The sequence below is a fragment of the Lissotriton vulgaris genome, chromosome 8 (genome assembly GCF_964263255.1).
Source record: "Lissotriton vulgaris chromosome 8, aLisVul1.2, whole genome shotgun sequence".
In the NCBI taxonomy this organism is placed as follows: Eukaryota; Metazoa; Chordata; class Amphibia; order Caudata; family Salamandridae; genus Lissotriton; species Lissotriton vulgaris.
In genome coordinates this window covers 102,641,521-102,668,001 of record NC_141696.1, presented here as the reverse complement: position 1 = coordinate 102,668,001, position 26,481 = coordinate 102,641,521, and the positions used below count along the sequence as shown (strand labels likewise).

General features: G+C 44.9%; 1 protein-coding gene across 1 annotated transcript in view; it reads left to right on the top strand.

Annotated features, from left to right (window-relative positions):
• The window catches only part of LOC147693535 (ecto-ADP-ribosyltransferase 5-like), a 323,762-nt gene that overhangs the window by 168,202 nt on the left and 129,079 nt on the right, over positions 1-26,481 (top strand). The window contains exon 3 of the mRNA XM_086933752.1: positions 3,389-4,103. Coding sequence (XP_086789878.1) covers positions 3,389-4,103 — 715 coding nt within the window. The remainder of the gene's footprint in view (positions 1-3,388; positions 4,104-26,481) is intronic.

The window sequence follows — 26,481 nt, the reverse complement described above, 5'->3', positions numbered from 1 at the left end:
GGAACTGGGTCAAGGGAACTCAGAACTTGAGGGGGGAGGGGGTCAAGGGGAGAACCAGATTTGATGTCCTGAAGGTATTTTTTAAAAAGCGCCGGGGAAATAGGATCCCAGGAAAGCAATGGGGGAGTGGTAGGCGTGGAACAGGGAGGAGTAACCAGGGGCGCGTCATGGGTAGGAGTAGCAGAAGTGGAATTAAAAATGGCATAAATTTTGTCTATCTTTTCCCGGAAAAAATTAGCTAGAGCATTGCACTGTGCAGTGTCTAAGCATGGGTCTTTCGGAACTGAGGAAGCACCAGAGAGCTCCTTAACAATTTTAAACAGGGCCTTGGGCCTGTTTTGAGCCGTGAGTATGGTGTTATTGGCAAAATTAGCTCTAGCAGTGTCACATGCCGCATGGTAGGATTTAAGAGCGGATCTATAATTAGCTTTGTGCTCTGGGTTATACTTTGCACGCCAAATACGTTCAAGTTTCTTACAATTGGATTTTTCCAGGCGTAAAGAGTCATTAAACCAGGGCGCCGGGGGGTGGTGAATTTGAGTTTTATTTTTTTGGGTAGGTAAGCAGGAATCCAAGGCTGTAGTTAACCATGATGTAATTATGGGTAGCTCTTTAATCGTAATATTAGAACCCGACGGGATAGAGTTAACTTTATTCTTCAAAGAAAGAGCATTTACGTTTTAAAATCTTTATTTTATAAGCAAATAAGAAAGCAGCATTTTATTAAGGAAATGAATTATTAAACTGGCATTATTAAAGCAAGTTTGGAAACATGAAATATTAGCAAATAACACTTTCCATACCCTAAATCTATTTCCCTGTCTATTTCTCGCTTCACCTGAAAAGGAAAATATCATTTAAAAGTCTGCTGTCCTTACGTGTGCCAAAAGTCCATCAGCACGTCATTCAGGAATCAGGAAACAAGCGTTTTTGCCTTGCTCATGATGTCAGGTTTTATACCTTTCATCTATCTAAACTTTCTACATTTTACATTCTTTCAATGGAATCTAGGCTTCTCATTGGCTGAGCCATGTCAGTCCACTGTTAGGCCATCTTTGAATTTTGACCAAGTCCGGGTTTTACATAAGCCCTATTGTCCTTTCAATTCCACGTTTCACAGTTTCCTTAGAAATGTTACTTTACTCGAGTTCAGAACATTACTTCCTAATCTTGCCAGACACTTTTCTTCCTGTCCTTGAGTCTTCTCTCCGTGAGCACATTTTATTCAGGCAAAAGACTGTTCTTTCAATTATTAATGTTTGTGCAGCAAAAATCTCCACTACGTATATGCAAGGCTCCACTTTGGACAAGGTTTCACATCTGCCATGCTGTCAGCCATATTTTCTAGGCCACCTTTTAGGCCTCACTTCGGAAACTATTATTAAACAAACACAAGACATCAATTAATTAAAGAATTGAGACCCATTCTGTTACCCTCCCCCTTTACTAATTAACAGGGTTAATTATGTTACCTAGCAGAAGCACATTTATGCAGCTTTTATATTTACTTTTTCCTTCAGGAACTGCACGAACTCCAAAGGCTTTTGTCACAGAAGATATAACATAAGCATACATAATAAGCACATGCCAATGGGTTAAACAGCCGCATTTAATACTGACAAAGACAATAGACAAGGTTAGTTTATTATTTTTCTTCTTTGCGTTTGCAACATAAAGCACATTAGTTAATCCTGCGTGTACTGAAGATTGCATTTTTAAACTAAGTTGATAAATAATTTCACCACATGCTTATTAGTTTAGTTATACATTATGGGAAATTAACTTTACAGGTTAGAACAAAATGTTGCTCTTCACCCTGCTCCATCAGGGCTTAAATTGATATGAGTGTATTTAGTTTACATTCTACTTGAAACATATTATGAAGAACATATCCTAGTTCAGTTCACGTGTGAGACTATTGAAGGATTGTATGTAACATATCTATTGGTTGTCTGATCACATTGTAGTAAATGTGACCATATATCCATACATGTTTGTGACGGTCATATAGGTTGATGTTCTCCATGACGTTGCCTCCCTGCAAGTGCATGGACCTCTGATCTAGTGGGTGGATCTACTCTGGCTCTATTTGGAAATTAAAAGAAGTAGTCAACAGACATGACTAACAAATGATGATTATGTACAACTTCTCACATATTTACTTAACTCCATTTACAAAACAACTGTGATGGTTACTAATTCATGCACATTTTCATATGCCATATAACAGTGTAAAATGAAATCTCCAGCAGTGATGGACCACTGTTTGTGAATAAGAAATTGGATGTTGACATTTCCATCCCATAGAATTCTGGGACTTGTGGTGTGATCGACAAAAATAGACACATGAGAATCTAAATCACCATGAATAGTTGCACAAATTTTAAGTGACTTCCATAATCAAATTAGCAGGTTATTATAAAATCCGCCTGCCCAATTTAAATGCAGACAGACCTTTGGTGTAACCATGGAGGAGACTACTTCTTCTCCACCGTTGTTACACCCCTTTGACAGGATGACAGAGTAAGATTTGTAGGATGTTAATCACTAAGTCCACCTACCTACTTTAGATGGGAAGACAGATTAGTTTTCACTGTCCGTCACCAACAGGAAAACCCTGGCAACATGGGGCAGTGAGAACTATCTAATGCCCCCCTAGCCATGTAGATATCTCCCATGGTGAGGGAGGGCATTATTTTATTTATTTTCAAATGGAAAATCCAGATTCCGGATTTTTTTTTTTAATAAAAAATAAGTTTGACGGATACCTCCCTTATGTCGACGGAACCATGCGACAAACTTAAAAAATACATGACAAGGACTGCTGTGACAGAGGTTCCTGACAATGCTTCAGAAATGACAGCCAGCTTGGTGGCCATTTCTAAATTTGGTGGGTGGGGACTAAATAAGGGCGACAGAGTAATATACTCCATCGCCCTGATGGACTTACATCCGCCCACCAAGATATAAATGGGCCTGTTAGTGCTAAGTATTGAGAGATCCCACCAAGGCTGTATGGTGCAGATACAGCTACAAGCAATGACGTCACAGTCTAGAGAGAGGCGATATCTGGCAGCAGTGCAGTGAAAACTGGTTGAGATGTCATAATTTCCAAACTACAAATGTTTACTTTGCACCAGGGGGGACCTGTCAACAGCACAGCAGGAGCAGTGGCACCATGTCCCTGGGGTGTGAGCGTCCCACTGCACCCCAGTTGAAGCTGCATTTTTCTGGCAAAGCAGGGATGATGAGGTAACATTTTCCATTCTTGCTTTGAGGCCTATAGTGCCTGTACTGTGCCACTGCCCTACAGATGCCATGCTGTAAATGTATTGTGCTGCCTAAATTAACTTCCAGTGTTAATTCTGCTATGATCTCTTTCCTGCAGGCAAGTGGAACCGCGCTAGACATGGCGCCTAATTCCTTTGATGATCAATACATAGACTGTGATGATGCAATGGAGCAAAGAATTATAACAGAGGGACTGTTACAAAAAGAACTTTCCAGAAATAGTATGTTAAGACAGCAATGGGACAGTGCAACACAAGGCTGGGTAAAAAAGAAAAACAGCGGCTCGCTGCCCCCCCTCCCCAAGGGCTTCAAGGACGAGTATGGGGTTGCACTGCTGGTCTACACGGATAATGGCATTTACACGGAGTTCAACGCCGCTGTCCGGGTGGGCGGCCAGTCCCTAGCATATTACATGAACAATTTTCATTTCAAATCCTTCCACTTCTACCTGACCAGAGCTTTTCAGCTCTTAAAAGAAAGTTGCAAAACCCATGCCAAGGTTGTCTACAGGGGAGTGAAGGTTCAGAATTCGCCACCGACGGGATCAGACAAGAAAATGAGATTTGGTCAATTTACTTCAGCATCATTAAATAAAAAAATAGCAGAGGGATTTGGCTTGGCTTCCTTCTTCACCATAAGAACCTGCTTTGGAGTTCTCATTCAGAAGTATTCCCTTTATCCTCATGAGGCGGAGGTGCTGATTCCAGCGAATGAGGTGTTCACTGTGACTAACTACACGGAGCAAGACCACAGATTTGTACTAAACAGCACACAAAGGACCTGCAGTACCTATAACTGTGCATACCTAAACGGTAGGTATTTGAGGGACGCACTGTGCCTGTCAGCATCATTTGTTTGTGTGCAGATGCATAAAATGCATAGAACCTGTCCTAATATACTGATATGGATAGGAAATACTGTGGCCTTTGAGTGCATGTGGAGAGCTTGGGTCTGAAGTAGAGTAAGGGGGATAGGGGACATCTTCACACCTTCCCTCACCCTAATCACAAGGGCATTTGCATATAATGCCCATGTAACAAGGCGATGGGATATCCCTCACGTTTATTACACTAAACTCTAAATCAGCCTATTTAGCTTACATAAAATAGTTTTTTCTTCATATTAATGCTGATATAGATCTGTTTCTCTGGCACTAGAACATCTGAACATCAAGTCCTTTATTTAAGCTTATGACATTCTGACCAATCAGTAAACCCATGATTACTGCTCAAATACACAGGAATAGGAAATAATGCCACCAACCGGGGCCTCCTCACTCGGGTCCTGATTCACCAAGGTAAAGTTAAACATTTGTGTAAGTTTACTATTTTTTGGTATTCACAAACGACAAGATTAATTTTACTACTAGTAATTTACCAGCTGCAGAGACTCTGCAGTCGGGCGGAGAACTCTGCACTTAAAAAGATATTTTTTTATATGCAGAGTTCTCGACTTTGTGGGCAGGTTGAATCCCTAAGCTAGTAAGCAGGCAGCGTATGGTCACGTACATGTGCATCCTCCTGGGAGTAGGGTGTTTTGATTTAGCAGTTTCTCTATTTGTGGTGGATCTCCCAATTCTAATCTTAAAAGTGGCTAAAGTAGCATAAATCTTCAGCGGTAATTGATGGTAATGTTGGTGTTGTTTCAGCTTCCTGGGGTTTTTCTCAAAGATAATATATATATATATATATTTTAATTTGTTTATTGGTTGATTACAGCCATAGAGATATTCTTAGACGACAGTGACAAATCTAGCAATATAACGTCAAGGCATACAGTAATACATAATAGTCATCATGCAGTGGCATCATATTCAGTACGTCTACACATCTCTAGTTCCACCATAGGGGACACACAAATATCTCCACGATACTTATTCCACATTGACCACTTCCGATCCCACTTTTTTGGGCACCCCCTAGCCACAAAAACTTGTTTCTGCCAACATGCACCTGTCTAGCTCTCTTTCCCATCCAGTAACGGGCGGGGGTTTGTTCCCCCCATCCTGTTTCCAGTTCTTGTTTGACCAGTGTGTATCCCAGTGTTGCGAATTGTTGTTCGATTACCATGAGATCCGTCTCCTCCCATATGTTCAGCAGTCCTAGTCGTGGTGTCAACACTACATCCTTACTCAAGGCCATCTGCATACGTTCTGATGCTCCCACCCAGAGTACACGTATCTTTGGGCAGCTCCACAAAATATGATAAAAGTTGGCCTGCTGTCCACATCCCCTCAGACATAAATCGTCGGGTCTGGAGCCTATTTTAGCCAAGGCTTCCCTGTCATGTATGATCGGTGAAGTATCCTGAGTTGTATGAGCCTGAATTTCAGTGTGATGGCTGCCTTGCGAGGGAACATAAGGGCCGTCTGCCAGTCCTCATCACTTATCATCACTTATGTGGAGAAGTGTGGCTCAATGGTTAGAGCGGCAGACCCTGATGCAGAGGTCTGGCCCCAGACCAGGGTTCAATTCCTGCCTCGGCTGGTCTTGGCGGGGCCTTGAGCTCTAAATTCCTCGGACCTGATTTCTCACCTCAGTGCCTATTCTAATCATGGGTCCTACGCTGCAACTCTGGGCAATAGCTTGCTTAATCTCACAACGGCCCCAACACAGCTGGGATGCCTGGCTTCACCTTGGGTATGCCCAGAAGTGGACATTTCACAGGGAAAAGCCAGGAAGGGTTCCTTAGCGTACATGCGCCGGGAGACCCGGTCCGGGTAGCTGTGAGCTATACAAGTACAAAAACATTTACATTTACATTTATCAGGCCTAAGTTTTCCTGCCACCTCTCCCTAAGCTTTGGAAAGGTGTCCGGTAGATTATTACACAGCTTTTTATATGTGAGAGATATCGCTTTGGAACTCAAAGGCCCATCTAACAGGCGGTCCTCCAATGGGGACGATTTCGGCATATACTTTGCATGTCTAATTTGCAAATATCTGTACATTTCTCCCTGAGCCACGTGATATTGGCTCTGAAGCTCCCCAAATGTAAGTATAGCCCCCTTCTTGAGCAGGTCCTTCACTGCCGAAATACCTATGAGGTCCCACTTATCGAACCCAGGCTGATAGCACAACATACCCAATTTCTGTGCATACCACAGCAGCGCTACCTTGGAGAGGACGCCCGCCCATCCCAACCGTGAATTGACAACACGCCAAATTTCTAGTGTGTATTTGGTAAGTACGAAGAAGTTCTGTTTGTTCTTCCTATCACTGGTGTATAAGGCCCCCAGAAAACTGGAGCGATCTGTCTGGTAGCGGTCAAGAGCGTATGCTGGGTCGTTAGGGGGGATGATACAGCCAATGGTTAACCGTCACCAATTGTGCCACCCAGTAGTAAAACTGCAGGTCAAGCAATGCAATACCTCCATCGTACCAGCTTTTCGTAAGTTGCTTCAGTGACACCCACGGATTTCCCCCTCCACTGCTCTAAAATACGAGTCGGGGACTCTATGTGGGCTGTTATGTAGAATGTAAAGGAAATGAGGGAGGGCCAGCATCTTAAAAAGTGCAGGGAGACCCACCAGTGATAGAGGCAGGGATCTCCAATGCTTCACATCCGCGCGCAGTCGAGCCAATGAGGGGGCTAAATTGGAACTATAAAAACGAGCTGGATCCGAAGTGATATAAATCCCCAGCTATCGAAACCCCTCCTCTGCCACCACAAGACGGATTTGTGCCAGTTGAATGCATACCCGGAATATTTACCAAAATTCGTGAAGATGAAGAGTACCACGCTGATCCATTTTTAACGGGGATGCTAAATACAGCAGTATGTCTTCTGCATATAAAGATATACGATCCTGTACATCAGCCGCCCAGCGCATCCTCGCGCCATCACATCTCGGCACTCTTAGGCCGCGAGAGGCTCCAGTAAAAGGGAGAATAGCAGCGAGGAAAGCAGGCATCCTTCTCTGGTGCCCCTACGTAGCCCAAATGTCCGGGACGGGTAGCCGTTTACCCTTACCTGCCCCAGGATGTCAGTATATAGGAGCTTTACCCAGGCTATAAATTTAAGGCCCAATCTCACCCTTTCTAGGACTTCGAATAAATAGGGCCACTCTATGGAATCGAAGGCCATTGAGGCATCAAGAGACAGCACTGCAGCATCTCCCTCGATGTATTCCCTTCTAGCCATCACGTTGTGTAGACGCCGGATATCAAGGGCCGAGTTTCTCCCTGGCATAAACCCAGACTGATCCAGGTGGATCAGTGATGTAATAATCGTCACTAGCCTGTTAGCCAGGACTTTCGCCAAAACCTTTGCCTCTACATTTATCAGCGAGATGGGTCTGTAGAAGCTGCAACTATCTGCCGGTTTGTGGATTACCACAATGGTAGCTAACCGTTGGTCCACTAGTAGCCGACCTACCTCCAAGCTTTCCTCATACATAACCCTTAGGTGTGGCACAGTTAGAGAGGCAGTGGCTTTCAAAAACTCCACCGGTACACCATTGGGCCCCATTGCTTACCTGATTTAATCTGCCCTATGGCCTTGCTCATTTCCTCATTCGAGAGATTGCTGTCTAGGTTCTCCCTCTCCGGGTCTGAGAGGGTTGGTATGTTACTATCTCGGAGAAGGTGACGTGAATCTTGAGCCGTGTAGTGGGTAGAGGGGGAGTACACCCATTTCCAGATGATTGGTGAATTCCTCCGCTATATCCCGCGGATGTGTCACAATACTACCTCCCACTGTTGTCAAGTTAGGTACCAATCTCGTTCCCTGCTCTCGCCTCTCCAACCACGCTAGCGTCCTGCCTGCTCTATCTCCCATCTCATATATTCTATGCTGGGTGCTGCGATATTTAGCCAACATGTGCTCCCTAGTTTTTATTCAATATTGGCCCTGCTTTAATAGAAGCCTATGGTTAGCGTCTGGTGAGGGATCTTGTGCATGTTCCTGCCCCGCTTCAAGGAGATCTGCCTCCATCTGGACCAGAAGTTCACGCTTCTTAGCAATGTATCCTGACTTTAAAGATAAAGCTTGCCCTTTCAGGACCAACTTATATGCTTCCCAGAGTGTGTGTGCAGATTCAACCGAACCCACGTTTTCAGTTAAATAATTCTCTGTTTGAGTAGGGAGATCCTCCCTGATGTCTGGGATATGTAGGAGCCATGGATTGATGACAATGGTGGTACGCAGCTGCCGTTCTCAGTGCGTGTACTTTACCCAGACTGGGGAATGATCCAATATGCCCCTTGGCAAGACTCGAGACTGGGCAAATTCAAAGATTGTCTAAGTGCCCAGCCTACTTCCAATACACAGATCTTGCCGGCCAGTACGTGCAGGTTTCTTGAATTCTCCCCGGTGTCAGCCGACACAGTGAACCACTACATTTCGGCCTCTAAATCAAGCTCGCCATCGGACCCGTGCTCTTCAGTTTTCCTGATAGAATTAGCTGATCTGGTGAGTCCTGTGCTGGCGGACATTTTTAACAGGATGTTTTCCCCAACAGCAAAGAGCTCTTCAACATCGTGAAAGAACTCTCCAACCCCATACCTAAGCGCCAACAACATCCTACCCTCGCAAGAACTGTGCGACTGACTGGCCACCTTCTTCCACCGCAAGATCACAGACATCCACAACAGCTTCAACACCACGACTGCCCCGGCAACCACTGACAGCTTCAACACCGTGATCACCCCGGTAACCACGAGACACCCACGACCACCACTCGCACCAACCGCCTGACCTCCTAGACCAACATAGACAACAACGACACCATCAAGATCATGAACTCCGTACACTCCAGATCCCCAACATATCCATGCCCTCACCACATCTCCAACAGGGCCAGCACTGTCATTGCACCCCACCTCCGGAAGGCCATCAACATCTCCCTCGAGACAGCGACCTTCCCCGAGGACTGGAAGCATGCCGAGATCAACGCCCTACTGAAGAAACCCACGGCTGACCCCAAGGACCTCAAAAACATCCGACCCATCTCCCTGCTCCAGTTCCCGGCGAAGGTCATCGAGAAGGCCGTCAACACACAGCTAACCAAGTTCCTCGAGGAAAACAGCATCCTGGACTCGTCCCAGTCCGGATTTTGCCACAACCACACCACCGAGACAGCCATCCTAGCCGCCACCGACGACATCAGAACCCTGCTAGACAACGGAGAAACCGCGGCCCTCATCCTCCTGGACCTGTCGGCCGCCTTCGACACAGTCTGCCACCACACCCTACGCATACGCCTCCACGTCGCAGGGATTCAAGAGAAGACCCTGGACTGGACCACCTCCTTCCTCTCTGGTAGAACACAGAGCGTCCGCCTTCCTCCCTTCCGCTCCAAGCCACCGAGATAATCTGCGGCGTACCCCAGGGCTCTTCGCTCAGCCCCTCTCTGTTCAACTTCTACATGGCCCTGCTCGCCCGCATCGCCCGACTGCACAACCTCAACATTATCTCCTACGCCGACGACACCCAGCTGATCCTCTCCCTCACCAAAGACCCTCACACAGCCAAAACCAACCTCCACAAGGGAATGACGGCCGTCGCCGACTGGATGAGAAACAGCCGGCTGAAACTGAACTCAGATAAAACAGAGGTCCTCATCCTCGGGTCCACCCCCTTGGCTTGGGGCGACTCCTGGTGGCCCTCCTTGCTAGAAATGGCCCCCTCACCCACCGACCCTGCCTGCAACCTAGGGGTCATCCTCGATTCGACCCTCTCCATGCCAAAGCAGGTCAATGCCGTCTCCCCCTCCTGCTTCAACACTCTCCATATGCTTCGCAGGATCTACAAGTGGATCCCCACAGAAACCTGAAGGACGGTCACCCAACCTCTAGTCAGCAGTAGACTGGATTACGGAAACATGCCAAAGTCAACCCCCTCCTGAAGAAACACTCTGCAGGCCCGACAGACCTCAAGAACTTCAGGCCCATCTCCCTGCTTCCTTTCGCAGCCAAGGTCCTCGAAAAGGCTGTCAACACCCAGCTTGCAAATTTCATTGAAGCTAACATCCTGAACATCTACCAATCCGGATTCCTCAGCAACCACAGCACAAGACCACTCTATTCGCCACCACCGACAACATCCGCTCCCTCCTCGACCAGGGTGAAAGGGCAGCCCTCATCCTCCTGGTCCTCTCGGCTGCCTTCAACACCGTCTCCCACTGCACCCTAACCATGAGACTCCACGACACTGACATCCGTATCAAGGTCCTCGACTGGATTTGCCCCTTCTATACTGGCAGAGCTCAGCGGGTCAGACTTCCCGCTACCTCTCGGAACCAACAGAGGCCAACTGTGGAGTGCCCCAATGCTCCTCCCTCAGACCCACCCTCTTCACCATCATCATGGCCCTCCTTGCAACCATCGTGAGGAACCACAGGCTCAACATCGTCTCCTATGCCAGTGACACCCAGATGATCCTATCCCTCACCCAGAACCCAACATCAGCAAATACAACAGCAAAGAAGGGATGAAAGCCATCTCAATCTGGATGAAGAACAACTGCCTAAAACTCAACTCTGAGAAAACAGAAGTCCTCATCCGTGGCTCCAACCTCTTCACATGGGACGACTCCTGGTGGCCCCCGCCCTTGGAAAACCCCCCACCCGACGGACTATGCACGAAACCTCTTCATCATACTAGATTCATCGCTCACAATGAACCGCCAGATAAACTCTGTATCCTCGACCTTTTTCAACATCCTCTACATGCTTCGAAAGACGTTCAGTTGGATCGCATCCGAATCCAGAAAACTGTCACGCCCACTTTCATCAGCAGTAGACTGGACTACGGCAAAGCTCTCTGTGCAGGAATCAAAAAGAAACTCCTTTGCAAACTCCAGACTGTCCAGAACACCACAGTCAGTCTGACCCTCGACATCCCCGCCGCAGTCACATCATCCAACACCTCCGCGATCTCCACTGGCTCCCAATAGAAAGAAGAATATTTATTTATTTGAAAGTTTTGTACAGCACGAACATGACCCTAACTGGTATCAAAGCGCTTAACAGGATTGGTGTAAGTACACAGACAACAAAAACAAGTAGAGAGAATGTAGGTGAGACTAATACAAAATATTACTAAATCAACCTAAACAGATCTATTACAGGTACATGTACATGTTCAAGTAAATTTAGCCATGAGAATAGCCTTCACTTCTTTTTTGAAGAATGCAGTAGAAGGGTTATGTCTCGTTTCAAGGAGCAAAGCATTCCAAATCCTGGGAGCCATTCCTGAGAAGGACCGATTGTATGTTTTTTTTCTTGGAAAAGCGTTGTGGTTTCAGTAGTAGATTTCTGGAGTTCCTGGTAGATCTATCACTAATGTCTAAACTAGATAGCTCGGAGTTTTGTGATGAAGTGCTTTGTGCATCACGCAAGCGATTTTCAGATGAATTCTAGCCTCGAAAGGTAGCCAGTTGAGGGCTCGAAGGCCAGGGGAGATGTGGCTGGTTTTTTTAGAACCAGTGATGAGTCTGGCAGCAGTGTTGATTGCAGCTCTTAAAGGGGCCTTTGTCGCTCTTGAAGGCCGCTGAGAGTGACACTCCCATATTCCACTCTGGGATTACTAGAGCTTGCACAGCATGCTTGAAATCATTTACGGGCAGGAATGGTTTCATTTTTCTCAAGGGGCCCCGATTCACAGAACTAACTTAAGACAAAATCCTAAACTTACTACCATTTTGGTATTCACAGAAGGCACTTACTCATTTTGGTATTCACAGAAGGCACTTACTCATTTCGGTATTCACAGAAGTTAGGAGTCCTAACTTTAGGACTCCTAAATGCCTTCTGTGAATACCGAAAGCCTTAAAGTTAGGCTTTTTCTCAGTTTAGTAGTAGTAAAGTTAGGACTCCTAACTTTAGGACTCCTAAATGCCTTCTGTGAATACCCAAAGTCTTAAAATTAGGATTTATCTCAGTTTAGTAGTAGTAAAGTTGAGAAAAATCTTAATTTTAAGACTTTCGGTATTCACAGAAGGCATTTATGAGTCCCAAAGTTAGGAGTCCTAACTTTACTACTACTAAATTAAGAAAAATCCTAATTTTAAGACTTTGGGTATTCACAGAAGGCATTTAGGAGTTCTAAAGTTAGGAGACCTAACTTTACTACTACTAAATTGAGAAAAATCCTAATTTTAAGACTTTGGGTATTCACAGAAGGCATTTAGAAGTCCTAAAGTTAGGACTCCTAACTTCTGTGAATACCGAAATGAGTGCCTTCTGTGAATACCAAAATGAGTAAGTGCCTTCTGTGAATACCAAAATGGTAGTAAGTTTAGGATTTTGACTTAAGTTAGTTCTGTGAATCGGGCCCAAGGTGTTTACTTGAAGATTTACTCCTTTTGTAACCGCTTTGGGGCCAGATGTAGGTGGCCCATTACTGGTCGGTAACGGCCGAAATTAACGAATTTCAGCAGTTACCGACCGGTAATAGGCTTTTCTTATGTAGGGGGCCGAAATTAAGGATTCAGTAATTTACCGAATCGGTATTTAAGAAATCGGTAATTTACTGATTCTTTAAATTACTGATTCAGTAAATTACCGAATTCCTAATGTAGGGAGCACTTAAATGAGTGCTTCTCCCATGTTAGGATTTGTTATTTACCACCAACTACAAGTTGGTGGTAAATAACAAAATAAAAAGCAATTTAATGCAAATTGCTGCAGTGCCATATTGCAGACATACATTCCCTTAGGGCATGTATGTCTGCAACATGTGCACCCATAAACAATTGAGGGGTGCAACAGGGTGTCAAAGTGACACCCTGCCACCTTTCAATGTTTTCCCCCTTTTACCGAATCGGTATTTACCGATTCGGTAATTGACATTCATTCCTATGGGCCTCCAGGCCCCTAGGAATGAATGGCAATTACCGAATCGGTAAATACCGATTTTGTAAATACCGAATCTTAACGATTCTGTAATTTTTCCTGAATTATTAGCTACATAGCATTTACCGATTTGTAAATACTGAAACGATAAAATTCGGTATTTACGAATCGGTAAATACTATTTACCTACACATGGCCCTTGATGTGTTTACGCATGTTTAGGTTTCTGTCCAGGGCTACTCCCAGTGATTTTGCAGAGTTGATAATGAGAGGTTGACATTTGAGTGCTGTTAGGTGGTTCATCCAATCTAGGATGGTGGTCAATTGGTTGAGGGGAGTGATTAAGAGGAATTCAGTTTTGGGGGTGTTTAGTTTCAGATGATTTTCGGCCAACTAGGTCTGCGTTTTTTGAAGCGTTGAATTGAGAGATTTGATGTCCTCAAGTGAGTGTATCTTAATGTAGAGTTGTGTGTCATCCGCGTACATGTGATAACGTAGATTGGATGAGCTGAAGAGTTTGGTGAGTGGCTATATGAAAAGGTTGAAAAGTGTAGGGGAAAGGCATGATCCCTGTGGAACTCCTAAAGTGACTGGGATGGTCTTGGATAGTGATTGATCGACCTTGAACCTTTGTGTTCCATTTTGGAGGAAAGAGGTGAAGTAGTTTAGAACAGATCCAGATAGACCCATTCTGTGTTTCAGGAGATCAATCAAAGTGTTGTGTTTGACAGTGTCAAAGGCAGAGGATAAGTCCAGCAAGATTAGTAAACAGGCATCGTTTTGGTCAAGGATTTTTAATGCGTCATCTATTATGTGGGTCATGGCTGATTCAGTGCTGTGACCAGCATGGAAGCGGAATTGGTATTGGTTGAGCAGGTTGAATTGGTGTATGTGTTTGCCAAAGTGCATGTGGACACATTTTTCTAAGAGTTTGGCCAATGTGGGGATGTTGGAAATTGGGCGATAATTATTTAAGTCCGCTTGGTCCACTGATGACCTCTTTAAGAAAGGGGATACCTGCCCTGCTTTAAGGGCTTCTGGGATGATTCCTTGAGGGAGAGAGGTGTTTATAATGTTGGCCCAGAGCGGCAGTAGCAGTGGAATGAAGTCTTTTAAGTGGTTAGCGGGGAGCAGGTCTGTGAAGTGACAGGAGGGATTCAGGGCCGAGAGCGTTTTAAAAATAGATTCTTCACTGTAGGTGTCGTAGGAAGACCAAGATGAGTTGTTTTTGAGGTTGAACTTTGCGGGACGCATCAGTGGGACAATAGGTGGGGGTACTGAAGGGGCCAAGAGTGGGTTGGTAAGTGATATTAGGTCATTGTGCAGGTCCGTCTTAATGTTTTCTGTCTTTTTTGTAAAGAAGGTGGCAAATTCCTCGCAGTTGGGTAGTGTGTCTGGGATAGCTTGGGTCAGTGGGTAACCTCCTTAGATTGCGATTTGATTCGTTCTAAAAGCTTTTTGGGACAGCTCTTGAATTGGTCTAGTTGTTTAGTAAAGAAGTCTGCTTTTGATTGTCTGATCTTTCTGTAATAGGAGTTTCTCATGCTCCTTAGTAGCTTGAGGTGATCTGAGGATGGTGTCGCTCTCCATCTACGTTCGTTTACTCTTAGGGAGCACCTGTCTTTGTTTAGCTTGCCATCATACCAGGGTTTTGAGTCTTTTATGGTTACTCTTTTCAATTGTAAGGGAGCTATATTGTCTAGAACCATGTTCACGGAATGGAAATAATGGTTGGTCAGATCTTGTACATCGGATAGGCCTTCAGGGGGAAGCAAGATGTTAGGGCTGTAAGTTGTGATTAGGTCAGGAGCATTCTTTATATCGCTCTTCCAGATTTTTGCTCTTATGGGTTGGGTAGAGAGTAATTTAACTGATTTGTTGATGTGGAATGTAATGATGTGGTGGTCAGACCAGTTGCAGGGGAGGATCGAATCAAACTGAGTGGAGTCGGCTTTTGCGATTACAAGATCGAGTTTTGAACCTTTGTCATGTGTGGGGCTGTTACAAATTTGGGTAAGGTTAAGGTCTGAGAGGAAGTCTTTTAGGCTGTTAACTCCTGTGTCGTCGAGGTCATCCCAGTGGAGATTGAAATCACCAAGGAATATCTGGGGAATAAGTTGTCCGTCCTTTGTAGCTAGGATGTCCATGAGGTGTTCGATGAAGGTGAGGTTATCACCAGGAGGGTGGTAGAATGCGTTTAGAGAACATATTTATTTGTTATTACTAGAGATGTCTAAACATAGGTATTCACAAGAGGATAATACCAGGGAGTGGGAGCTCTTCACTGAGAGATTGCTCCGATGTATACAAGCAATACCCCCACCTAGCCTGTCCATTCTGTCAAGTCTTGTTATGTAATGGTTTCGGGGTACTAGTAAGTCTAGGATGGGAGTAGATGATTCATTTAGCCAAGTTTCAGTCAGAATTAGTAGGTCAGGTTCATTTGAAAGTATAAGGTCAGCCATGTCGTTGCATGTTTAGAGGCCGATCTACAGTTTAGAAGTATACATTTTAGCTGAGTTTTGATGGGTGTTGTGGTGGGTTCGTGTATTAAGGGGACTTGCATTAGGTTGTTTAACAATATACCTCTAGAAATGTGTCTTGAAGGTCTATGCGTATTTGGATGAATAGATTGCATAAGGGCAAGTTTAGGCACGTTGTCTGAGAGCCCATAATTAAGGGGGAGGGGTGGTAGCTCATAGGAATGGAGTAGAGAGGTTAAGTCTTTGTCTGATAGATCATTTTTCTTTCTGATCGGATGGGATGAGGCATTCGGGCAGGGCACTGTACTCCATCTTGGTGGTGCAAGTTTCGGGGAGCTTGTGTGATGCTGTTTGGTCTGTTTTGAATGGTTGATGTGATGGTATTTCTGGATGCTAGTTTGGGGCGTGTGAATTTTGGCTGTTGTAAAATTAGGTCATGAGGCGTTTGCAGGTCCTCTTTGACTTGTTGTAGAGATAGTAGTATCTCGTCAAGTCTGGGGTCGGGTGTCAGAGGTAACTTTGGCTGTCTGGACTGTGGTTAATGGCGGAGTGGATGCGCTGTGTGTAAGGTTTGAGACTGAATCATATTCTGATTCGCAGTGATGTAATCTTTCTGCATGATTGTCAGAGGAGGAGGGTAGAGGCGTGATGTGAGTTGGTGTGCATGTGGGGTGCAAACGAGACAATGGGATTAGTAGAGGGGGGAAGGGGCATGTGGGAGGGTGGGCTGCGAGTGTGTAGGTGTGTGGGGTGAGTGAGATATTGTGACTATTGTTGGTGTTGGGGGCGTGGAGGGAATTGCAGGAACGTGTGATAGCTTGAAGTTGTGAGGGGGAGTTCATGTGGGGTGAGATTGGGACAAAGTTAGTTTTGGTGAGGGGAGAAGGGGCAGGAGGGAAGGGGGATGCGGGGAGATAGGGGTGTTGGGTGTGGCTGGAACAATAGGAATATTAACAGTGCTGTGGGACGAATGGGACTCGGAGAGCTGTGAGTTATCTTGAAGTGGGACAGTTAGATTGGGGCTTCTAACTTTTTCCTTAATGAGAGGAAAAATATTATCTAGTAAGGTCAGGTAAGAATAACTTTCAAACTCCTCACCCACGCAAACAAGGCCCTTCACAACACCAGATCCACATACCTGAAAATCCCCCTCTTCTTCCACGTGCCCAAAAGCCACCTCTGATCAGCTGATCTCTCTCTGGCCATTGTCCCACGTATCTACAAGACCAGAATGGGAGGAAAGTCCTTCTCCTACCTCATAGCTAAAGTCTGGAACAACCTCCCTCCCCGCCTCTCGCAAGCTCCGACACTGCCTCAGTTCAGGACGTACCTCAAGTCCTGGATATTCGGATCAACGAAGCCGCCCTCACCCCTCGCAGCACCTTGAGACCCTAACGGGTGAGTTGTTACACTTTACCAACCTTGATTGATTGATCGAATCTAGGAGAAAGCTCAATATTCTGTTTTGTTTTTGTGGATGTGGGGTGTGCATGAGTGAGAATGTGGCTCAGTGCAGGTGTCTGGTGGGTTGGTGAAAGTGAAGGTGGTTGTTTAGGTATGTTGGTCCAATGTTGTGCGGTGCTTTGTATGTATGCGAAAGGAGTTTGAATTGGGTTCTTTTGTGTATGGGTAGCTTGTGGATCTCTCTGAGGTGTGGTGAGATGTGGGTGGTTGTTGGAGGTCAAGGATGAGTCTTGCTGCGGCCTTCTGGATGTTTTGGTGTCAGTGTAGGAGATGATTGGAAATCCCGGCATAGTGTGTGTTACCATAGTCTAATCTACTTGTGATGGGGCTTTTGTGAAGGTGCATCGGGTGCTTATTTGCTAATCTTGCGAAGCATGTGAAGAATGTGGAAGCAGGAGGAGCTGACTGTGTTGACCTGTACTGTTGTGTTGATCTTGTCTTCCAGGATGATTCCCAGGTTTTTGGCATGGTTGGTTTGTGTGGTCCAAGTTCTGCTTACCACCAAGTGGAGCCCCATTGAGAATTCTTGCTCCCAAAGATCAGCACTTCTGTCTTGTCGGAGTTCAGTTTTGGGCAATTAGATCTCATCCAGTCTGCTTCGTTGATCAGGCTGTTGGGGAAGTTGGCTTTGGTGGTCGGTCAGGGAAAGGATGAGTTCTGTGCCATCGGCATAGGATATGATAGTGATGCCTTGGGATCTGATGATGCTGGTGAGTGGTGTCATGTTGATGCTGAACAGGGGTGGGCTGGGTGATGAACACTGAGGGACTCTCCGCAGATCAGATCCTTGGATTCAGATGTGCAGGGTGATAGTCTGACTCACTGTGTTCTTCCTGTAAGGAAGGAGCTTATTCACTTAAGTACCGGACCTTGGATGCCAATGCCATGCAGTCTTCTGAGGAGGATATGAGTTAGACTGTATTGAAGTTTGCAGAGAGGTCAAGAAGGATAAGGGCTGCATTTTCTCCATGGTCCAGTATTGTGCAGATGTCATTTGTGCCTGTGATGAGTGCTGTTTCTATGTTGTGGTTGCTCCAAAATTCTGATTGGGTGTTGTCCAGTAGGTTGTGGAGTTCAAGGAGGCAGATGGCTTTATTGTTTATGGTCTTCTCTATCAGTTTGGCAGAGTATAAGAGCAGAGAGGTAGGTCAGAAGTTGCTCAGCCACCTGGGGAAGGCCAATAGTTTTTTTTGAGAGGGCTTTGACTGAGGCATGTTTCCAGGCTTCTGAGATGGAGATGCTGATGATGTGGATGAGGATGTTGCTGATTAGTGGTCATCCCATGTTGAAGATGTGGTGAGGGCATGGGGTTTTTGGGGCCCCAGAGTGTTTCATTTTCATGATCGCTGCTGAGTCTTCTCAGTAAGTGTTTTCCATTCAGTCAGATGTTCAGTCAGATGTCCATACCGGAAGGCAGAGGTCAGAATAGTGATGAGGCATCTGGGGTCTGACTGCTAATTGAAGTTGCTGTAGATCTTTTTTATTTTACTGTGAAAGAAATTTGATACACTGTTGCGGTGATGGGATGAAGGTGTTGGGTGCGGACTCAGGGGTGGTAAATTCATTGACTATTGAGAAGATCTCTGTTAGATTTGGGGGTCTCTAGTTGGCACAGGTAGGTACTTGTGACAAATAGGGACCCTTGCCTCTAGTCAGGGTAAGGGGCTACACAAGCAGACAGGTTTATCTCAGAGGCAGTGTGTAAAGCATTTGTGAAGACATACAGTAACCAAGTGACAACAGTACAAATGGACACCACACAGTTGTATATTTAAAAATAAGTATTCTTTATGTAGGCTTAACACAAGACCACAAACGACAAAAAAATCCACAATACTATACTTAAGATGGTAGTTTTAGCTTAGTTCACTTCAGTTCATAAGATGTGACAATTTAAGTCAATGTACCTTACAACAAAAGTGTTGCAGCGATGGAAATGCGGCAAAGTTCCGGTGCAAAGAAATAAAGACGTAAAGATCTTCCGGATGTGGTATGAGAAGTTTCAATTCAATGAGTCAACTGCAGGGGCGACACCCTTGTTCAGAGATGCGACGGCAACAGCCTCGGCTGTGGCACTCTTCTTCGACGTTGCGAGACGCTTCCGCACAATACGACAACTCCAGTGGCGACATCCAAGATGCGACGGCAGCAGCTCCGACGGCGGCACGCTTCTTCCTTGTTGCAAGACGCTTCTCTCGATGTGGTGCAATACGACAGCTCCGACGGCGGCACGCTTCTTCCTTGTTGCAAGACGCTTCTCTCGATGTGGTGCAATACGACAGCTCCGACGGCGGCACGCTTCTCCGTGGATGATAGGCGCTTTCCTTGATGCGGTGAAATACGACAGCTACAGCGGCTACATCCAAGATGCGAGGGCAGCAGCAGCGACGGCGACACGCTTGATCTTCGTTGCGAGACGCTTCTCTTGATGCGATGCAATACGACAGCTACAGCGGCGACATCCACGATGCGACGGCAGCAGCAGCGACTGCAACACGCTTCTTCCTCTTGAGTCGCGCTTCCAGCTCCTTGCGTCACTCAGTCCCTCAGAAGGCCCAAAACAGCAGCAGGCACTTCCCAAAGAAATCTGGGGAGCTGGGGGATGAAGTCTGTTGTCCCTGAGACTTCAGCAGGAGGCAAGCTCTGTACCAAGCCCTTGGAGATCCTTACAAGTTGATGAAAGTACACAAAGTCCCTTTCTCCTCTCTTTGGCAGTCAGGCAACCACTGCAGGCCAATCCCCCAAGCAGCACTTCAGCTTAAGGATAGTCTCTCCTTAGTTTTTTCTGGTTCCACTCCTCAGCAAAGGTTTCTTCTTCTTTGTCCAAAAGTGATCACATTTCTTGGGATAAGGGTCCCAATATTTATACCTCAAAAGCATTTGTGCTCTGATGGCAGAGGGGCCTTTGCCCAGTCCAAACCAGTTCTGGAGCACTCTGTTGACAAGACTCCTTTTTTCCGTTCACAGTGCAGGGCAGAAACATCAGACACCCCACAGGAAGTGGAGCCAGCATTGTGGAGGGAAAGCACAGCCCTGGAGCACTTTGTTGACATGATTCCTTATCTTCTTTCACAGTGCAGGGCAGAGACATCAGCCGCACCACAGGAGGTGGAGCCAGCATTGTGAAAGGCAGGCACAGCCCTATTCAGGTCCCAGGTGCAACTCCTCCCACGCATCTAGATGCAGAACTCTCTATTCACCATTGGGCTGACTCATTTTGTCTCCTGGAATCCCCCAGCCTTGTCACTCAAACTCCAGACAAGGAATACACAACCTAGCAGAGGCAGGCTTTGGATAGTTAAGACAAGAAAGTACCTACTTTCTACAAGTGGTATTTTCAAACACAGAATTTTAAAACCAACTTCACTAAAATATGTATTTTATCATTCTGACTTCAGGCATTGTGAACTCAAATTTCTACCATGTTCTCTGAGTCAGTTAGGAATATAAGATGTAATAATCTAACTGCCCATTCTGGCCTATGGAGAACAGGTAGGCTTGCAATAGTGAAAAAAGAAAATGGCTGTTTTCACTATTAGGACATGCCACACACATTAGGGCTTGTCCTACCTTATACTTACAATGCATCCTGCCCTTGGGCCTACCATAGGGGTGTCTGATATGAAGAAAAGGGAAGGTTTAGGGAATGGCAAGTGGGTGCACTTGCCTCGTCAGCATGACAGTACCAGACTGCACACAGGCTCTACAATGGCAGACCTTAGATACACTTTTACAGGCTGCTTCTGTGGGTGGCACAACCAGTGCTGCAAAACCACCAGTAGTATTTGGATTTACAAGCCCTGGGCACACTCAGTGCACTGTACTAGGGTCCGACAAGTAAACCAAACAAGCCAATCATGGAATCACTAATCCATGCATCAATTTACAATAGGGAGCACTCGCACTGTGGCACTGGACATCAGTGGCACAGTGCCCAAAGCATCTAACACCAACAAAAACACATAAGGCAACAGCAAAAATGGAAGGGAGACCCACACAAATGGCGCCAGGTCTAACCATCTCCTTGCAGCTGTTGGAGTTCACCTCTATGCGCCCAGTTAGTGCCTTCTTTTGGTGTCTCGCATGAGTATGTGGTAGTATCTGAGTGAAGCCTCATAGGTCGTTCTGGCATCGGCATCGTGGGTGGCTCTCCATCTTCTTTTCAGCTGCTTGCGGGGTATCAATCTATGTAAACCTGAATCAGCAAGTTCAGATGGAGGAATGGCCCACGAAGTCACCTGATATCCTAATTGTTAGACTAAAGGGGGTAAGGATAGAGGGAATTCCAACCACAATTGCGGTAATTAATCTATACATCAATCCAAATAATAAGACAAAAACTGCAAGCTCAAGGATGGTTGCTGGTCTAATTAGAGAATATCTCTATGAAAATCCAGGTCATGAATGCATCATTACCGGGGACTTCAATATGAGAGACCTGTGCAATTCGGCTGGCCACCGTGGAGACAATGCCCTGAATATCATGGAAGCCTGCATCAACGAATTCAGCTTGGAACTTGCAAATCAAACGGTGCCGTCGAATATGAAGCTACAACCGACATTCAAGAACATCTCAATGCTGGACTACATCTTCTTGAGCCAGAACCTTCAGAGGAGGTGCAAAGAATATAAGGTGACTAATACCACTGCAAGCGACCACAATCCACTATCAGATCTGGTCAATATAAACACACTAATGCATTCTGAACATCTAACAGCGGGTAAAATGATCAATATGAACACGGATACCGCACGGATAAGACGTGTAAAATGGGGTCCTATTAGTCAAGAGAATTATAATGCCTGGAAAAAGGCAACACGCATAATTAATCCGCATATGAATTGGCCAGAAATCATTTTGTCAATATCCAACGCTATGACTACAGGAAAACAATTGCCACGCAAAGGAAACAAACGTAGTAGTGGGCCTGTCATTCTCTCCGACCTTCAAGAATTCAAAGAGAGCAAAAAGCAGTGTCGCTTGGCTGAGCAACAGTATCGGAGGAAAAAATGTCCAAAGTCCGAATTACATCTGAAAGCAGCAAGAAGAGCGCATAAAAACATAGTCTGGGAACTGAAACAGAGAATTATCGAAGACAAATGGAAATGTATTTATGCATTGCTTGCCCCCAGCAAGAGCAGGGGATTCTGGAATTACGTTAATGATCTCAATGGTAGAAGCAATATACACAATGCAATACCTGCCAAAGAATGGGCAGCCTATGCTACTAAGTTGTATGTCGACCAGGAAAAATTTAGTCGAAAAACAGTGGCAGCTGCAAACCATTGTCTAGAGGGAAACGAGAATAAGGCCCTCACTCTCAACGAAAAAGAAACCCTGCTCACATTGAAGGCCATAAGGAAGGATGGGGCCCCAGGACCAAACGGCTTACCAGGTAGTGTTATTAATGAAGATCGTGCCTTTTGGGCACCTCATATGTACTGTCTATTTAACCATTTCTTCAATACCTCAGGAGTACCAGACTCGTGGAAGGGCTCTATTCTGCAACCAATCTATAAGAAAGGCAACATCTTACACCCGGAGAATTACAGACTAATCGCCCTACTTGACGTGGACGGGAAGGCATATACAAAAGTCCTACTAAAAGTGTTAGAGGAATGGATAACAGACATCAAAATAATACCATACTACCAGACTGGAATCCGGGCGAACTCGTCAATAATGGATAACGCCCTGGCATTTTCATACCTGGTAACTAAGGCTACAGAGGGGATAAACCCACCTCTGTACACCTGTTTTGTTGACTACAGCGCTGCCTTCGATGGGATTGACCGAAATATACTGTGGGAAAAGCTCGCAAAGTGGGGGATTCCAGGGAAACTTCTGGCAGCCATCATGTCCCTCCATACTGGCACATGGGTCCGCACGAAGCTCACACAGTCACATGCAACTGCCAAAATGTATACAAATAAAGGGCTGAAACAGGGCTGTGTGATTGCGCCAACACCGTTTAACCTATATACCGCGGACCTGGGAGCGGCACTTACTAAAAACAATATTTTTCCATCTAAACTGGGCCACCTTAGAATACCCATCATGCAATATGCAGACGATCTTGTCATCTTGGACCAGCTAGAGTAGGCATGAAATGGGCATTGGAGACTCTTCACTTATATAACTTAGAAAATAAGCTCCAAACTAATGCAAATAAAAACAAGGTACTGGTCTTTGACATAAACCCAAAAAATCTCTGTTGGGTTGGAACATTGAACCACTCAGAATTGCCACTGCAAATAAATACACCTATTTGGGTGTACAATTCTCTTTCACCGGCAGAACAACATCTCAGGCCAAATCATTGGAGACAAAATCCGCTAAGGTCACACACGCCCTATGTAAAATCCACCAGAACCTTGTGAGTCATTCAACTAAGGGCATTCAAAGAGTAACAAAAGCCAAGCTCTTTTCAACAATCAGCTATGGACACCTGGCTTTCCCAGGCTTATTGTCCGATAAACTGGAGCATCTACATATTATGGCTTTCAGGAAAATATTCAGGTTACCATTCTCGACAAGGCGCACACTGATCAGACTTGAGTTCAACTTAACATCAATGGACATAGAATGTAAAAAAGACATAGTGAAATTATACCATTGTGTGTACAAGGCTAGCCAGGGTACCCTAAGGGAAGCACTTCAAACTCTCTTTATAGATCAAACCAGCCGTTTGGCTAGGTACCTTGTTTTAGCTAATAAAATATTATGCCTGACAACTGATCAAATATTAAATCTGCCAACAGTAAGCCTAAAAAACCTGTTAAAAAAACAGAGAAAGACCATCTCAAGGCTCAGGGATATAGATACGATCAGAACAATTCGTGGCGCTGAGGGCCTCGTAAAATCACATGAAGCCACTCAAAGCCAACCATACCTGAATGCCGGAGTGGGGAGATATGCTCTTCAAAATGTCTTGAATACCAGGCTGCTAAGCCTATCAATAAAGGACTATAGGTCTCACTGGTCATCCACACTAAGTGGAAATAGAGGATGTCGACTGTGTCAATACCACAGAGAATCGGCAGAGCATATCATCTGTTGTTGCCCAGCGTTGGTAAGTCCGAGGCGTAAATACTTAAGGGCAAAATTCATTCTTAATAAAGTAAGAACATGTAAGGAGGCCTTAACGCACATTTATACCACAACAGTGCCAATGGAGCTGGCACGTGCCGGGACGTTCTTTGTCTCTGCTGGACAGATCTTATGTCAAACGCAAAGTCTTGAAAAATAACAACTTAACTATAATTTGCACATGGACAAGCATCCATAGTATTAATAGTGATGCTTCACTAATTCCTATGGTCAGGAACATTACCACCCTAATTGAATAGACTTCTTTTAATCTCATTGCATTTTAAATGTTTTATTTTTGTTTGTTTTACCAAGATCGTAATATGCTTCGCTCTTTGTAAATGATTTTTGGTAATCATACAATAAAAGTATTTCATTTCATTTCATTTTCATTTCATTTCATTTCTAGTCCCAGAGGTTTTCTGTATATCAGCAGGCTTGTTTATTGTTTTTGATGAATGCAAGATAGTCTATGTAGTTCTTGATCCCTTCATTGAAGTTGGTGATATCCTTTTCAAGATCACTAGTGGATTTGGGTTGGTCCATTTTGAGTTCATTGAGCCAATCTGCCTCTGTTACTCTGAACCAGTTCTGGCTGGGTAGGTTAATGCTGGTAGGTGTGTTGACTTGTGGTGCGTTGATGTAGAAGTGAATGGACTGGTTTGTTCAAGTGCGCAAACAGATGGAGTTATATCTGATCCTGTTTTTGGTGCTGAAGACCGGACCCATAGTATGTCCTGCGATGAGTGTTGGGTCAGTGACAAGCTGGGTGAGTCTGATGTTGTCCAAGTTTTCGAGGAGGGCTGTGGAGAAGGGGTTCATTGTATCCTCTAGATGGAAGATGAGGATTCCGAGTAGCACAATGTCCTTGGAGTTGATGTTTAGGAGAGCGATTAAGTCTGTGATGAGGTTGCTGAAGTTGGTTTATGGTCCGGGTGGATGGTATGCAAGAGTGCCTTTCAGGATGAAACTTTTGTCAGTTTATAGTCTGAAGTGCATGTGCTCCATGAAGGGGATGTTGATGTCCATGGATGTGGTGCATTTACATTTACATTTACATTTACATTTACATTTACATTTACATGCCCTTGTGGACGATTGCAAGCCCACCGCCTGGCTTGTGAAGGCGATCCTGATGTGCGATCTTGTTGCCCTAAGGGATAACTAATGTAGGAAAATCAGGGTGTTGGTAAAACTGGGATTCACGCTATCTTTGTGGTGACGCAATATAATGCTGGAACATGCCTCACAAATGGCTACACCCAAAAGCCATTGTAAAAAGGTAATTTTAGGTAGTTAGTGGAGACCTCTACCCCTTAATCCTGAAATGATTGAGGGAGGTAATATCCTTATTGTTTGGTTTCTTTATTTTTTCTACTTTTCTTGGTTACACCTCGTAACATTGAAAAAGGAACAGAAAACAGCTGACACGTGTTTCGCCCTGTGGCCGGATGGTTGGGGGCTTTTTCAAGGCTGAGAAGTAGTAAAACCCACAGGTATATGAGTGATACATACAGTGTAAGTGCATACTAAGTAATTAAATAGAGTGAAACCCAAAACAGTGGATATATAGGGGATGTGAGAATACAACCATGAGAACAAAAAGATACATTAAAAAAAATAAAGGTTGTGGACAGGGTAGAGACAAACGACGATGGAAAAAGGGAGGGAAAGACAGGGTAAATGAAGGAGAAACAGAAAACAGACATTGCAGTAAAAAATGAACATTCGGAAATGGCATACAGTATATAGAACAACTTCCATAAATGTATCATTGATAATACATGTCAAAAAAACAACATTCTGCAAATGGTAGAAACAGGTTGAAGAAGAGAGACACACATAGAAGTAAAAATGTCAAGATGCCAGATTGTTAATACCAATAATATTCCATATGTGCATATAAATTGATAGTACAAAGGTGCTTTCTTATGAGTATGGTAGTCTTTATAGAGCGTAAATGAGAACATGACTTCATGTGCATTGTGATTGCAGCAGAGTGACAAACGTTTACCAAGGCTCCTTAATGTTTCTGAAAACTGTAAATAAAAGGGGGATGTATTTCAGGAGCAATATGTCATGGCTATCCTAGCAATGAGGTAACATAATGATACTGTAAAAGTGGCAGGCTGAGCAGTTTGGTTACGAGCTCTATCAGTCGAAGGCATTGCAGAGAGAAAACCGGGCACTCATATCGATTAATGTATCCCACTGCATGCAAGTATCAACAAGAGAGAAGCCCATGTATTAAAAGGGTAATGCAAATATAGAAAAATGAGCAGTTCGTGTAGAAAATCTAACGATTATGTGTCACGGGCGCGCGTATCCTATAAGGTTTCCTCACACCTGGGAAAAGAG